Source organism: Desmodus rotundus, chromosome 5 (assembly GCF_022682495.2).
Source record: "Desmodus rotundus isolate HL8 chromosome 5, HLdesRot8A.1, whole genome shotgun sequence".
NCBI classification, from domain to species: Eukaryota; Metazoa; Chordata; class Mammalia; order Chiroptera; family Phyllostomidae; genus Desmodus; species Desmodus rotundus.
In genome coordinates, this window is record NC_071391.1 from 45,280,355 (window position 1) to 45,297,598 (window position 17,244).

At 40.9% G+C, this 17,244-nt stretch overlaps 1 protein-coding gene across 1 annotated transcript; it reads right to left on the reverse strand.

The window, feature by feature from the left end:
- Positions 1 to 504: 504 nt before the first annotated feature.
- Positions 505 to 11,713, reverse strand: LOC112315955 (olfactory receptor 51G2). The gene is made up of 2 exons (XM_024572609.3): positions 11,662 to 11,713; positions 505 to 5,970 (listed from the first exon to the last, which is right to left on the reverse strand). Exons 1-2 carry the CDS (start codon positions 11,662 to 11,664, stop codon positions 4,990 to 4,992), a joined length of 984 nt encoding a protein of 327 aa, XP_024428377.3. The 5' UTR covers positions 11,665 to 11,713; the 3' UTR covers positions 505 to 4,989.
- Between the last annotated feature and the right edge of the window lie 5,531 nt (positions 11,714 to 17,244).

Here is a 17,244-nt window from a genome sequence, read left to right on the forward strand (position 1 = left end):
TTGGGGGTATGATTGTGTGTGTCACACTACCGAGGGGCAAAGACAACCGAAGCAGTGCCCTCTAGACACAAAAGCCTCAAGTAGGCATTGTTGCAAATCCACTTTCACTGGAATCTACTTTCAGAAGAGGGTTCACCTTTTCTGAAAAATTTCCATAAGACAATACCAACAAAAAAGGGACCTGTAAAACCATAGTCATGACCTCCTAAAGTTTCCTCCTGCCTTTTTAGTGTGTGTGTGTGTGTGTGAGAGAGAGAGAGAGGAGAGAGAGAAAGAAGGACACAACATAAGGTCTGCATCTTAGCAAAATTTTTATTATAAAATACAATATTTTTGACTACAGGCACTATGTGATAGAGCAGCTCTTATCTCCAAAGTCATCAAGTTTTATACATTGGGTATGTACAGCTTTTTGTATGTCAATCATGATTTTTTAAATAAGGGATCAATTTTGAAAACTATCCTGAGGAAGAAAGAAAAATAATAATAAATACCTGAAAAGTGAGAGCTATTAATGCTGCAGGAATTCTTTTCATTGTCTCATGCATGGGAATGGCTCACTCATCAAGTGCTAAGTATTGACATCAGAATAAATATGTGAATATTAATATTTACATCTTTACAGATACTGCTTGCCAGATTTGGCAGTTTTAAAAATACAGAAACTTAGTCTACCCTTGGTGAGATGTTTTCTTAAAAGGCAAAGTCAAGAAATCTGCCACTTAATGTGGACTTTTGCTTCATATAGACTCAAGCAACCTCAGAATGTGGATCTAACCATAATTCAAATACTTGATCACAAGAAAATATAAACTCTCGGTGTTCTAGTCATAATGGAAACATTGTTCATTTATTCACTCAATAGCCTTTTAAGTCTTTATACATCAAGGTTTGAGGAGTACTTGGAATCAGACTGGAATTTGAAAACTACACTACATTTCAGATGTTTGAAAATTGCTGCTATCTTTGTCTTGGCACAGTTCTAAAAACAGAACAAAACGACAGAAACTAGCAGCATTTTCTTAATACCAGGATAAGAGCAAGACCACTCCCCAGCAAGGCCCACCACAGGACAGTGAGGTCCAGGAAGGCAGTCAGTGCTCTTCTTTGCGCGTCCTCTCTCCCTTCCATGCTCTCTCCTCCTTCAGATATGCCGTCGACCTCCATTTCTCTCCTATCTCCCTCAAATTATCCTCTTACACTGCCCATGGGAGGAGACGGAAAGAATTCAGAAGGATATCTCTTAAATGGCCATTTTCCTTACGTTGTTCTAATCTACAAAAATGTACGACATAGATAATTTTGCGTTAATCGTAATTTTACATTACTCCGAGTAAATTCACAGCAATTGCACATTAAGTCAATCTGTGTAGACTTCCTTCTCCTCCCCTTACACAGGGTTGTTAGGAAATTATTTTCCCATGGCCAATCCGAGCACAGTGTAGATTAATCTGCTTGGGAAGACTTGGCTTTGAAGAATTTGAGACAAATATTCTGGTTTCTATAAGCCTTTTCTCCATCCTCCTCCTCCTCTTCTCTAAGACCATCCTCCACCAATTCTTTGAAAGCTAGTAGTCAGGACTAGCATAAGAATCTGCACAAACTTTTTACTTGATATAAAACTGTATGAGATTAGTCAACCACTCATTGGCCAGTCACGAAGGACCCCATCCAGCTCTAGGGTATCACAGATCTAGAGCATGTGTTCCAGTTAACCGAGGACAAGCCTCAGAGGCGGGTATTATACTCATATATGTTTTATACCAGATTTAGACCACCCCTTTAGAACCTAGAGACCTGTAGAGACTAATTATGAATTAATAAGCCCAGGGGTTATTAAGCAGTGTAATCTTGCACAAAAATTCTCCATTTGCAACAAACCAACCAGCATTTGCCATTTCCCTCCAAAAATCAGAGTTACCTGATATTAATACCTAACACAAAGCTACCTGATACATAATGATGATAATAATAAATGCTCTCATCTGTTGAGCTCAATAAAAACTATACAGTTCATTGCATTTACCATTTGCCAGGAGTTCAGTCTTTCCTTTATTCATTCATTCATTTTATACACAAAGGGCTTACAATATTCCAGGCCATGTGCCAAGTGCTAAAGTTAAACAAGTCAGGAAAAACAATGCCTTCGTGGTGCCTGCAGTGACTAAGGAAGACGGGATTCATCTAATAACTGCCCATCACACCTGAAACTTGTTCTCTGCTGCTGGAGAACAAGTGCTGTACGTATATTATGTAGCTGAATCTTTACAACATCTCCGTGAGGTAGGTATTATTCCCACTTTATAAAGATGAGGAAATGGAGGTTCAGAGAAGATGAAATAAGTAACTTGAGGTCACACAGCTGGTAGAGGCCAGAGGTCAGATTTTGCTTAAGTCGGCTTTTCTAAGTGAGTGGTGACAGTCTCATTATAAAGATTAAGAGAAGGAGCTTTAGATTCCTGTACATGACTTTTTTTTTAAAACTAATGACAAAATCTGAAAGCCACTGGATATCATACCCTGATCATCTTTTAACTGGCTGGCCTGGTAACAAAGCTTTTTAGAGACCATCTCAGGACTCTTCCTTGAGTCAGGCTTAGGTCCTTGTTATTGGGTCTGCGAAGCACAGAAAGGCATTATGGGACGTGCTGAGGTGTCTTCACCCTGAAGGTGAAGTTCTAGAAACATAGACCCCACATCCCTTCCCCTTGACCTCTTGCCATCAGTGCAGCCATGGAATGACTAACAGTAAGGTGGTGGGGGTTATGGGTGGGAGAAGGCTCCAAGTTCAGAGCCACCCTTGAGAAAAGGCAAAAACAACAAAGCCAAAGGACCCCAGAAACATGTACTGGGTGTCTAATATCCAAGCTTAATGCTGCTAACCCTCTGAAGAAGAATTGCCTGCCTCAGGGCCTATATTCAGTTTGTTTGTTTGTTTGTTTTCAGCTGCCCAAGGCTACTTGTGGTCCTGAATATCAGCATGTCCCTCAGTGAGATGTACATGCTGGCTCCCTGATCGGAATGTTTTTGTTACTGGGGTGATTCATGAAGTGGATGGAGGGACCTGGATAAGACAGTCATTTGTTTCAGTCCAAGATTTATGGCCCCGAGGAGGAAACGTTACATAGTGCATGCTGTCTTTTCTAATAACCTCCTCTTCAAAGTGGCTGGTCAAATCAGGTTTACTGAAACCTTTGTTTGGCTACTATTAGACCTAATATTCTAAAATGGTAACTCTGAACTCATCATCTGTTGTCCTTGTTTCTTGGGCTCCATGGGCAGGATCTGTGACCTTCAGACCCACAGGGCTGGCAATGGCCTCTTTCCAGTTAATAATAGACATGGGGTTCTGAGTTCTTGGAATCCATGCTACAGTGGGTAATGTAAATACAGCTAATAGGAAAAACAACCTATTAGGGTTATTACCAGGAATATCCCTATTCCAATTCTTCAACAAATGTTATGGAATTTTTAGGACTGAGCAGGCCAAGGGCAATGCTAGTGATGAAGTGAGACACTCTTCAGTTTCTGGGTAAAATTTCCCCTAGAAATTTGGAAGTAGCTTTGGAAAACGATTCACAAAAAACTTAGTTCCTCTCTGAGCTGAGCTCTTAGAAACAGACTTCTTGACCATATAAATCACATCTTGTCCCCAAAATCTCCAACATCCAACCACACCTCATTCCGCTGAAATTTACCCCCATAGACCTCAAACACTCAGATCTCCCAGGCCTCTCCCTCCATGCATCAGCTGTCAAGAATTTTTTTCCCTTTCATCTTCTCTACTCATTTATTTAACAATATATGTTGAGCACCTAGTTTATGGTAGGTGTCATTCTTGGAGCTGGGGTTATAGCAGTGAACAAAATTGTTTCTGAATCCTAGGCTTCATGGAGCTTACATCCTAGCAGATAACCTGTGTTGGAAGTGAATGGCTATTCCACCCTTACCATTGATGCTTGAGAAGCCAGCTTCACCCAGAAGTTATACCAAACAGATTTCCTAGGTTTGGCAGTATCAGACTTTCTCTGTACCTCAAAATAGAGACACAGGGAGGCAGGTTGGGGGACCAGGTGCAAAAAGTAAAGGGGTTGAGACATATAGATTAGCAGCTACAAAGTAGCAAAGGAATATAAAGTACAGCACAAGGAATATAGTCAATAATATTATAATAACTGTGTATGATGCCAGGTGGGTGCTAGAAATATCAGGGGGAACACTTTGTAAAGTATATTGCTGTCTGACCACTATGCTGTACACCCGAAACTAACACAAAATACTATTGAATGTAAACTGTAATTGAAAAAAGAAAAAAGAACAAATAAAGGCATACATGAAGAGAACCAGGAAAAACTAGCACCCCCTGAACTTCAAATAAACGCTGGATAAACTCTGCACACTCTGTGTTGCTCTGTGAGTTTCCAACCACCCACTCCCCTCCTCTGCTTCTTGGTATGTGAGCTGGTTTATATTAAATTTGGAAAAATACAGCCAGTGTTAAGGTGAATATAGCCTCTTTATACGTAATATTCTTACTTACACATAATAAGAATATAGTTCTTCCTTAGGCTTAGAAATGAAATGGGGGGAAAAATTCAGGGGTGGAGGGCGGAGAGAGGTACCTTCACAAAAAGATCTGTACACACATCCTCCCAGTTGGTGTGGTTAAGTCCCCCCGGCAAGGAGAAGTTACAATATATTTGAGTCTGAAATAGTTCAGCTCTAATCAGATAGAGCGATAAGATTATCAAGGCGATACTTTGATATACTTTCCAGTGGTCTCAGTCACCAAAAACATAATTAGACGATCTGATAGTGCCGCCCACACAAAGGGCACAACAGAGCTGAATCATTTAAAAAACATTAATCATTTAAAAACAAAAATAATCAATTAACCCCCCCCAAATTAACTGTTCATAACTAGTTCTCCCTTACCCCAAGACCTGGGTTGACCCGCAGGGTCATGTGTCCCTAAGCTCTTCCACTGTTCTAGGAAACATCAACCCTTTTCTCCTGGAAGCGCTTTAGGAGGCACTGACGCATCTGTTTAGACTTGATGCAATAAACAATGGGGTTCATGAAGGGTGGGACCAAGAAGTGCAGGTTGGCCATGAGCACTGCCAGAGCTGGGTAGCTGTGCTTCTCTACTCGGTGCAACACAGATAGCCCCAGTTTGGGCAAATAAAAGATGAGAACAATGCAGAGGTGTGAGACACATGTGTTGAGGGCCTTGAGCCGTTCCCCAGGTGATGCGATGCCCAGCACAGTCCGTAGGATCAGGGTGTAGGAGAGCACAATGAGGGAGGAGTCAAGGCCCAGTGAGAGGAGGATGGAGACCAGGCCAAACAAGCTGTTAATTTGGGTGTCTGAGCAGGCAAGTCCCACAAGATCGCAGTGCAGGCAGTAGCAGTGAGAGAGTACACTGATCTGGGGAAAGAGCAGACGCCGCAGAAGGATGGGTCCTGGGAGGTTGAGCAGGACAGCCCTCACCAAGATGGCAGCTCCCACTTTGGCCATGGCTGAGTGGGTAAGAATTGTGCCATAGTGCAGAGGGTCCCGGATGGCAACAAAGCGATCAAAGGCCATGGCCAGCAGCACACCAGACTCCACGTAGGTAAAGGCATGGATGAAGAACATCTGTGCTGCACAGAGATCAAAGGGCAGCTCACGAGCACCCAGCCAGAAGAGTCGCACCATAGTTGGGAAGGTGCATGCACAGAGGCCCAGGTCAGAGGCTGCCAACATGGATAGGAAGATGTACATGGGTTCATGTAAGGCTGAGTCTGTGCGTATCAGGAAGAGGATGATACTGTTACCCAGGATGGAAAACACACAGATGAGGTTGATAGGGATGGAAACCCAATGATGAGAAGCTTCCAGGCCTGGAAAGCCAGTGAGAAGGAAGGTAGAATGACCCAAAGTGCTGGTGTTGCAGGAGAACATGGTGGTTCCAGGAAGGTGTTGTCCACCCTACAAGTAAGAGGCATTCATTCATTTGATCATCACTTGTAAAGTTCCGAACTGTGGGCTGCAAAGGAAGAGCTTCCCCATAACCCTTTCTTAGGCCGTGAAAGAAACCTCATTTCTTTCAGGAGTTCCTTTCCCCTCCATTTCCTGGCTAATTTAATATTCTCTTTGAATAAATAACTTTGAAACAATTTGATGACTTGACCTCTGCTTCTTGTGTCAGCTTCTCAGTACCTGTCTTCTTATTGACCTAAACAACCCCTTTTTTTCACTTAAGCAATACCCAAAAGCCTATCTTCAAAGTGTCTTCTCAGATGAAATAATGGGAAAAAAAGGACAATCATTTTCTGTTAACATTTAGGATACTATTAGGAACAAGCAGTATAGATTCCATTTCTATTTATTCTTAGAGGCAGATTTTCCACAGTCTGACATACATGTTAACAAATATACCAGAAAGGCCACACTCAAAGAAATGATGCATTTTCAAAACCATCCTCTGCAGAGGCTTAGTTGGTTTTCGCTCTGGTGCTATTATGCAACCAACATTTTCTTTATCTGTTTTCTGGACATTTTAGGGCCCAAAACAAGCTCTTTGAATGTGTTCGATGGTGAAAGTTTCTCTCCTGTGAGGATGTGTTGACTTAGAAAAAGTATTCAAGAGTTCTTCAAAGCGAAGTCTGGTAAACCCAAGTGCATTCATTTTTGTTAAACTCTTCCTTCCCCAACCCCACCTCAATCTTATTGGCTGATTAAAGCTTTCACATTTGCTTCTGATTCTGCCTCTGAGACAGTCCTGTGGGCATAGACTCAGTTGGGAAGCACTTTTGTCTTAAATATCTCTTTCTCATCCCTCTTACCATAAAAGATGTTGTGATAGCCCCGAGTACTTTGAAGTTCTCCCCAGCTGTGGGCAGAAGGGTGAGGTTGACCGGTCTCAAGGAAACCACCTGAAGAGTCAGGCAAAGAAGCATGAGCTCCAGAAGCCCTGGGTTAATAATGTTAAGCAAGGAGCCCAGATGTAGTATGTAAGCTCATCTGCTTCCATAACTTCACATAGTAGAGTTAGGCTGCACAGTGTCCCCAAGTTCTCTCCTCACAACAGGACTGCATCTCCATTTGTCTACTAAGGATTTGCATTGTAAATTGAATGGCATGCAGGACCACAAACTCTAACTCCCCTATTTTCTCCCCAAAGTTCACCTTCTAATACCTGTCAGGTTTTGCACCCTTTCTTGTTATCCATGAAATCTCCAGGGGAGGGGGAAAAAGACACAAAAGCCTAGTATCTCTTTTCACTCTGTAACATATTCCCCAAAGCAACTGCATTTGAAATATCCCCTCCTCTCAGATTCCAGTGAAGCTTACCCAGTCAAAACCATCATTATTTCCCTAGATATTGTTAACAGCCGCCTAACTGCCCTACTTTAGTCATTTTTGTCCCTCTTTATGTATCCTAATCCATTGCCAAATTTTCATTAGAATCATGGTCAGAATACTAGAGAAAAGACAAGGGTGGACATTTAAATGAACACATGCATAGGGAGGAAGCACAGTGATCAGATTTGTTTCAGGAAGATGTCTTCTACCACAGCTTGGTTTAATGACTCTCACCAGTCCCTGATGCCGCAGGATCAGGTCTGAGTGAGATCATTATACCAGGTCCATAAGGGGAAGCACCTTGTCCATCCTACAGTTCTAACCTACTCAGTTACCTCTCTCCTAAGCATGATAAGCACTATTCATAAGACATTTTTCTACTCACCAAATATACCACATTTGATAATTCTTAAAATATCTCTTTTGTTTAAATATAAAATATACACAGAAAAGCCTACATATTGTAAGTGTAAAGTTTGATGAATTTCCTCAAAGTGAACACACCCATGTAACAAGCACCCAGATCAAGAAACAAAATCTTTTCAGCCCCCAGGATCCTCATATGACCCTTTCCAGTTACCCCATCCTCTCAGTGATAACCACCATCCTCACTTCTAATACCACAGGTTAATTTTGCCTCTTAGAATCATGTAGGATATGCTCCTACCTATCTGCCTTCCTTCATTCAACTTTATGTCTGTTTGTTCAAGAAATGAACATATGATTTGATTGTTTTGCAAGCACTACCTAACTAAACTGACTTTCTGTTACGTGTCAAGCACTGTGCTAGAAAATGACATATAGCAAAGAAAATTCACATAAACCAGGAACACCCTGAAGGAATGTGCTTGTTTGTTCCAATACGCACATGCACAATTCCACCAGTCAGGGTCACTGATGATAGGAATAGCTTCTATCATTTATTGACCATGTGCCAGATTCTGAGTAGGAACCATCACTTACCTACACTCTTCACAATAAGGAGCTCAGTCTCAGGTTGAATAACTTGCTACAAGCCACATATCTGGTAAGTGAATGATCCTGATCTCAGCTCAGCACTGATTCTCAAGGCCATGTGCTAGGAGACAGCTTGTGAAACCTTCCCCAAACCGCCAGCCAAGACAGGGACTATCTGATAGGCCAGAGCTTGAACAGAAAGGCTTTTCCTCTGGGCACAACTCAGTCCATGCACAAATAACAGCTTGGGAGCCACCCAGGAGCACTGACTGTCGTTCCACATAGCACACAGCGTTTTGTACAAAGCTTCTGAAATGACAAATACATGCCACAATGCCCCCTGAATAAATACCTTCTCCGGCAGCTGGCCACTTGGACATTCCCTATCTCCATGGTTGTCAGAGATCCCTACATCACTGTGCTGGAGTTAAGTCCGCTTTCTGTACTTTTTTAAAAAACTCTTTCCATGTCCTTTGCTTTCTGACACTTCTTCAGGGTCCTAAGTTTATTTTCTCACAAAATAATAGTAAGTAGCAGAAATTAACATATTTGTCTTTTATAAATACTGTCTGCATATATTGCTCACTTAATACACTAACCTTGTAAAATGTTTCCATTTTATGATAAGAAAATTAGGGTTCATGGAGTCCAAGTAACTTTCCCAAGGTACTAAGTACTTTCCCAAGTACTTTCCCAAGGAAGCTAAGTGGCAGATCTGGATTTAAATCCAAGCTGGCCCAAAGACAAAGGCTATTTGCTTAATTGCTTTATATAAGAAACAGTGATTCTGGCCCTTCATGGCTCTTAGATCCTTTGCCATCATGATTATTGGAAGACTAGTTTTTCTCTCCCCTTTCTCCAACCTTGTGTCCCTATAAAGCAGATGCAGAGGTTTGAGACCAGAGTGAAGTCGCCAGCTAAAAGGAGTGGTCCTCAGACCAATCCAGCCAGGCCTCCACCTTCATCACTCTCAGTTTTTCTAACCTTTCCACACAGCTTATAACTCACCCTCTGGATACAATGGCCCAGTTACCTTCCACAGCTCACCTGCACTCAAGACCCAGGAATGCTGCAGTGTCTGATACAAGGGAGACTGCACCCACCTCCTGCTATTCTAATGCTGCAGGGATGACAAGTTCACCAAAATCTTGTGTTTTTGTCATGTAAAAAAGGGGGTAGCAGTAATACTGACCTCACAGAGTAGTGTAAATATGGGAAAGACTATAAACTACTTAGCACATAGTAGGCATTTATGAAAATGTAATGATAAGCAGAGACACCTAGGATTTTACATCCATCATCTCCTGAAGTCTCCTTCCTTCCCAAGCTTGTGAGTGGCATCATCTCCTTTCTATAGATGAGGAAATAGAGCCTGAGAGGCATGGAAACCTGTCAATGGCCACATTAAGAGTAAGCATAAGAGACCAGCTTCACTTGGCAGGGTAGCTCAGTTGGTTGGAGCATCGTCCCAGTATGCCAAGGTTGCAGGTTCAATCCCCAGTCAGGGCACATATAGGAATCAACAAATGAATACATAAATAAGTGGAACAACAAGTTGATGTTTCTATTTTCTCTCTCCCTTCTTCTCTCTCTCTAAAACAAACATACACACACAAAACAAAAACAAAAAAGACCAGCTCCAAGTACAGTCCATTTGACTCCAAAGCTCATGTGTCTGTTCATTCCTCAGCAATTTCATCTCTAAAATCTTTAGTAATAATACATATCATTTGATATCATTATAAAGGTTAAAGGAGAATGCATGCAAAGCACTTAGGACATTGTCTGGCATATAATAAGCACTTAATAAATATCAGCTATTATTATTTTTTGAGTATTTACTACTTTATGAGGTGGATACAATTATCATTTCCATTTCGCATATGGAAAAACAAAGGTACCAAGTAGTTGGATAACTTGCTTAAGATCATGAAGTAAGAAAGTAGAGGAGCCAGAGTTCAAATCAAAGCAGCCTGACTCCAGAGCCCACATTCTTCAGCACTGTGTTACGTTGCTAGTTTCTGCTAGCTATGATGATTATTAAAATTGTTAATGCTGCAAAATTTCATCCCCAGAGAAGATGAAATACAATTACAGATTTATGCAATCTCATTTACCATCTCCACCTCCTCCCTGACCTCTTATTCATATCAATCCTTGAACTTCCCCATAGAAAATTTCTAAGATTATAAGAGGTTCATGTGCTTATTGACCATCCCTCTGGTGCACAGTACTTGAATTTAATTACAGACTCATGGCTTAAGAAAAACTTTCGCCTGCCCTGGCCGGTGTGACTCAGTTGGTTGGAGGATTAACCTATAGACCAACAGTTTGTGGGTTCAATTCCCAGTCAGGGCATATGCCTAGGTTGCAGGTTCAGTCCCCAGTAGAGGGGCAAAGGCAAGCAACCGATCAATGTTTCTCTCTCACATCGATGTTTCTCTCTTTCCCTCCCTTTCCCACTCCCTAAAATCAATAAGTGTGTCCTCAAGTAAGGATTAAAAAAAAAGAAAAAGAACTCTTGTAGAAGAAATAATCTCCTGAGAGAGAAATGAGAAAGAAATAGAGAGGGAGGGAGGGAGGAAAAGAGAGAGCAACAGAGACAATCAACGCAGAACAAACTCTTCTAAGGGTGTGGGAAAAATTGAACTACACTCTCTGCTCCTCTACCATCTTATTCATCCAGGTTCCAGAAGACCGTGAATATAGTGTAAAGCCTGTGTGTCTTTATAATCAGGGAAGTCTGTCCCCAAATGGTTCAAGGCCAAACTATGAGCCATGAACCAGCTGAGAGAAGGTTAGAGACCCTTCTCCCACAAGAAGATTTCCATGGCAACCAAGCATCAGTCTCCAGCACTCAAGAGGATGTTAGGCTATAAGCCTCTGGATTTGCCAGCTGAGTCCAGGGACTGAAGAAGCCCCAGGTCTGGGGCCAAGAGAGATATTTCAGAGAAATAAGCCCTGGCACAGCAGCTTTAGCCTAACAAAGACTGTGAAGAGCTGGGGACCCAAGTTTCCTCCAAACCCATGATGCTGTTATGCATCAGTCAACATTAGCTCTAATACTGCTCTGCTCAGAAATAAGCTTAGCATAAATCTGCCTGGGCCAGACACCTGTAATTTGACAGTTGCAAACAGTCCATAGGGTACCTCCAGCTCCCCGGAAACAACCCTGACCCTTTTCACCTCCAGCTGTTTTCTAGCTGTTTGAAGCTTTCATTATGTTCTAGGGATGAATGGGGGATGTATGGAGAGGTATTTGGTGCTGCCCAGGGGTAGAAACACTAATGTAGGCTAGTGGTGCATGGCCTCAGGGTTCAGTCTCCAGACCACAGGCCCTCTAGTTCCAGCACTCACCATAGCTCCAGAGCTTGTGTCTCCTCACATCTAGCCTTCTGTTTGTGAAAAGCATCTCTTGCTGTGTCAGTAAAGACCAGAACTTTATAATCCTCCTGGTTGAGGTAGAAAAATAAAAGGTCTGCTGGGATCTGGGTACAAATCCAAGAGATTTTCAGAACTGAACTTGCTGAATCCCCTGAGAGCTGAGCCAGGCAGATCTGGGACTTGGAAGGAAGCTTCAGGCAATAGGTACATCCTGATAACTTTTCATAGAATCATCAGAATACTAAAGTGCCCTGTACTGAGCGCCTGCTCTTCGCAGAAAGTCAGCCCCATGTATTACCTGGTGACAGATGGAGGCAGGCGGGACCCAAGAAGATGGTTAGTGACTAGGGCACACTCTGTCCCTCTGAAGGAACAGAGGCAGTGAGGCATTTTCATTTCTCAAAAGAATGAGCCAAAGCTCTTTCCAAATTCTGCCAGAGAGAAATAAGGCAAAGTAGCCAGAGATCTGGGTATGAATGCTTTAAACATAGGAAGCATGTCAGAGAGAATTTCTCTAACTTCATGCCTATACCTAGGTGATGAAGGTGGTTGAAAATAAACCTATAATGATTAAGTAATATTTCTGTTTCTCCTAGTATTAAGCCTTGGAGATCATCCACCAGCATGATGTAGTAGGAAAGCTAAGCTCTATTTCTAGATCTGTCATTTATCAACTGTGATAATAAGCAAATTACTTGAACTCCTTAAGCCTTTATGCTTCACTTGTAAACTGAGAATAGTGGTTATTTCATGAGATCATTGTTAGAATTATATTAGAATATAAAAGCAATCAGAAAAGGATTTGAAACATCATAGAATCTGCATACAGACTCCCTTTCTTCTCCAATATGAGATTGAGAACAGGCTTCAGTCATCTCTCTGGACTCCTCTATGTTGCCCATCCACATACCATGCTTCCCCACCACTCATAGTCAGAGTTTGGGGTTTGTTAAATAAACTTTTTATTTGAGGATAAATTTAGATTTACAGAACAATTACAAAGATACTATAAAAAGTTCCTGTATATCCTTCAGCCAGTTTCTTTAATGTTAACATAAACATGGTACATTAGTCAAAACTAAGGAATTACTAATGGTACATTATTACTATTAACTACAGTCCAGATTTTATTTGTATTTCACCAGTTTTTCTACTAGTGTCTATTTTCCCATCCAGGATCCAATGCAAGGTACTTCACCATGTCTGCTAAGTCTATTCTGGTTTGTGACAGTTTCTCAGTCTTTCCTTGGTTTTTACAATCATGTGAGTCTTGAAGAATGTTAGTCAATTGTTGTTGTTTTTTTAGAAGATCAGAGCTTTTAATTCACTAATTTCAGCCATCCCTTCTTCCTTTTTTCTCCCCAGCATGAAGAGAAGGACAATACAGAGACAATAGGCTACACTGTGGGACATCCTGAGTCTTTATTTACTCCAGGTGCCAGTGTGTCCTGCAGAACAGAGATAGGACATCTGACAGTTCTGGCTGCTTGACCCCATTAGCAGCAGTTCCTGAGGTTTCCCAGGTAGTTCTTCCAACCAAGAGACCAATCATCGTCCTCCATGGGCTGCACCCCAATAAAAGCCCCCTCAGACCTATCACGCAACACTTTTTTCATTCATTGAAATTTTAAAAATTTTGCGGGTTATTATCATGTTCCAAACTTTAAAGGTAAAGAGATAATTTTAATGGATTTCTGTGTTTTGTTGAAATACAGATATCTCCTTGATGAAATCTTTTCTTTAGCCTTTCTAGTGCTTCATTCTGGATGCTTTCTTTGTCTTGAAACTGACAAATAGGGCTCATGGCCAGTTGTCTCTCAAGTATGGGAGGGGAGACAAAATGATCAATGGAAGTAGAAGGGTGAAACAAAAGCCAGTTATATTTGTTCATGAGACTGCTCCCAATTAAATTCATTCGAAAATCTACATTATCCACTAGTCTTTTTTTTCTAAGATTGATTGATTGATTTTTAGAGAGGGGAAGGAAGGAAGAGAGGGAAGAGAAACATCAATGTGTGGTTGCCTCTCACATGCCCCCTACTGGGGGGCCTGGCCCACAACCCAGGCATGTGCCCTGACTGGGAATCAAACCCACAGCCCTTTGGTTCACAGGCTGGCATTCAATCCACTGAACCACAACAGCCAGGGCCAATAGTCTTTAAAATGCTTTTAAAAACTGGGATTCTTTTATTTACTGTGCTTTATCTAAAGATTACATCAGACACGAATCTTATCCTCTAGTAGTTTATGCCTCTTCCCATCCCCCAACATACGACTCAGACCTATTTGGGGGATCTAGTGAAGAAGGGAGAAGCCCTTTCAACCAAAGTAAGCGAACTTGGTTCTAATAAATTGGAATTTGCATCTATCCCCTGGCTCTTCCAGGCCTCTTAAGCCACTGAAGAAATAAACAAAGGATGTGGTTTCTATACTAGCTGGAATGACTTTTGCCTATTACCAAAGAGAACATGGGTTACTGGCACAGAAAATGGGGCAAGGAGAGTATGCCTAAAACCCAAAATATACACACTAGTGCTGGGGTATCCAACCTTTTGGCATCTCTGGTCCACACTGGAAAAAGAAGAGTTGTCTTGGGCCACACACTAAATACACAAATACTAATGAAAACTGATGAGCAAAAAAAGGTCCATGCATAATTTTCGTGATATCTGCCACCAAAATAAACAAAAAAGTCCTCACACAATAACCCTAATGATGCAGCAGACCCTTCAATAATCTTTTAAAATTGTAGAGCAGGTCCTAAGTTTGTGATCACTAGTTAGAAAATGTACGTACCTAAGTAATAAAACATCATTGATTTTTTAAAATATTTTTATCATGTAAAAGAAAAGAGGGCAACATAAAACTAGTTGGTTGTTTGACATGGTATCTGAGAAAGTAGTGCATCAATGTCTGGTTTGATAGAAGTGGTTGCAATCCTCAGTGAGTTCTCAAGGTGCTCATCAGATATTTTGATTCTAATTTTACTCTTAATGTGTTTCATTCTTGAAAATAGTTGCTCGCAAATGTAGGTGCTGCCAAAGAGTGAGGACATGAATACGGCGTGATTGTGAAGCAAGGGGTATTTGTCTCTGGGAAGATAGAACCTATAAAAGTCCAGTAAAGAGACACGATCAAATTTTTCTTTAAGTTGAATGTCAGATCGCAGCTCCATGCATTCCATTTGACAATTGGCAGGTAACATATTTATGTCGACTGAAGATGGAGTTGCAAATAGAACAAAATATTATTTTCCAAAAAATCTTGAAATCTGTTTTCAAATTTGTGTATTAGATTGAAAAGCAAGGTTGCATATTTTTTGCTGTTCACAGGACTGAACACCTTAGCCAAGGTGTCAAAATGCATAAAATTGCTTGCCTTAATTTGCGTTTGCCATAATTTCAATTTCATTTTTAATGCTGTTATGGTTTGAAACACGGTATTGATAAGTTGGTTTTCACCTTGAAGATGCATGTTTAAATGAGTGGTTAAATCCACTAAAAAGGCTAAATCTGTAAGCCAGTTCTCATCGTCAAGTTCCAGCACAAATTTGGTTTTGGATATCATAAATGACTTGATAACATGTTGCAAATCATAAAACCTTTTCAACATTTGGCCTCAACTTAGCCATCTTGCTTCCAAAAAGTAAATTATATCACCACAGTCAGCATCAATGCTTTTAAGAAATTCCTGGAACTGGCAATGATTCGATCCTTTGGCGCTTATGAAATTCACAATCTTGATGATGATTTGCATAATGTTACCCATTTTTAAAGCTTTTGTGGATAAATTTTCTTGATGTATTGTGCAATGATATTTTATCAAATGTGAGTTTTGTGTGGGAATTGCGTCATCTTCTATTAATTTTACAAGTCCCTCTCTTTTCCCTGCCACCACCGGGGCACCATCAGTAACTCTACCAGCTATGCTGACACTGGACAAAGAAAATCTCTTTAACGTATTTTTTACTGCCTCATACAAATCTCTTGATTTAGTTGTGTCTTTTAATGGCACTAAAGAAGCCATATCTTTAGTGACATTGTATTAGTCATCAATACCTCTAATAAAAATGACACGTTGAGCTATATCTGTAGCATCAGTGCTATCATCCATTGCCAAAGCATAAAATTTAAAATTAGCAGCTTTACTCTCCAAACTTCTCTCCATAAATTTTCCAGTTCCTTCAACTCACCTCGTGAGACAAACTGATTTTAGAAACATCCCTCTTTTTTCCAGGGCAAATTATATCTGCCATCTTTCTATACATTTTTTAATAAACTCACATCAGTAAATGGTTTTGATTTTTTTTTGCTATTAAATATGCTACTACATAACTAACTTTTACAGTGGAATCCACCTGAGTTGTAACTTTTTGAAAAAATTTTTGTTGAGAAGACAGACTTTTTTCATTTCTGCTATTTTGTCTTTATGACACAATCCTTCATACACCTTGAATTTGGCAGCATGTTTTGGCATATAATGCCTTTTCAAATTATAGCCTTTGAAAACTTGCACAAATTCCCTACAAATAAAGCCGAGTGTCTTACTATTTATTTGCCTTGACAAAAAAAGTAGTCAACTGTCCACTTTTCATTGAACAATTTTCCTTCATCCATAATTTTTCTTTTCAGAGTTCTTTTTTCTTTTGAGATGTTGTAGAAGCCATGCTGGAATTAAAAACATAATAATAGATAAGGGACTTTATTTACTTTTTTAAAAAATTATTTCAGTGTTGTTCAATTACAGTTGTCTGCATTTTCCCCCCATCCCAGCCAAACCCACCTCCCTCCCTTGCTTCCACCCTCCCCCTTGATTTTGTTCATGTGTCCTTTATAGTAGTTCCTGAAAACCCTTCTCCCCATTATTCCCCCCTTCCCCCCCTTCCTCCCCTCTGGTTACTATCAGATTGTTCTCCCCCCAACAAGGGATCACTGTTTTATGATGCCATTTATACAAAATATCCAGAGAGAAATCCATGGAGACAGAAAAAGGTTCGTGGTTGCCAGACTGGAGGGAGAGGGGCTGCCTGCTGGGTACGGGATTTTACTGCAGAGGGTCACAAAGGTCTTGGAATTAGGTAGAGGTGGTGGCTGTACAGCATGGTGAATGTACTAAAAACCTCACTGAGTTGCTCACTTGAAAATGATTAATTTTATGTTATATGAAGTTCACCTCAATAACTTGCTAGAAAAAAATGTGAAGAGGGAAATTCATCTACCTTTCCAACCTCACTTCTTTAGGGTTTTTTCGTACTTCCTCTCTGCCTTTCTTTTTACTTGTATCCTGAAGAAAGTTTACATTTAGTTTGGATACTAAGCAAGGAGAGGGTCTGGACCCACCTCCTACGGCAGCATGACCATGGCCATCTCTGTGAAACAGCCCCAACGGCAATGGGAGTGACAAGGGCCGCCAGGGGGGTTCAGTGGCAGAACTGGGAATGGATCCCAAGAGCACTACCTTGTAGTCACTTCTAAATTCCATTGCTATCTCTGCATGTCCCAGAAACTCCTGACATAATTGAAGATGACTTGCCAAATATGTCATCCTCTCAACCAG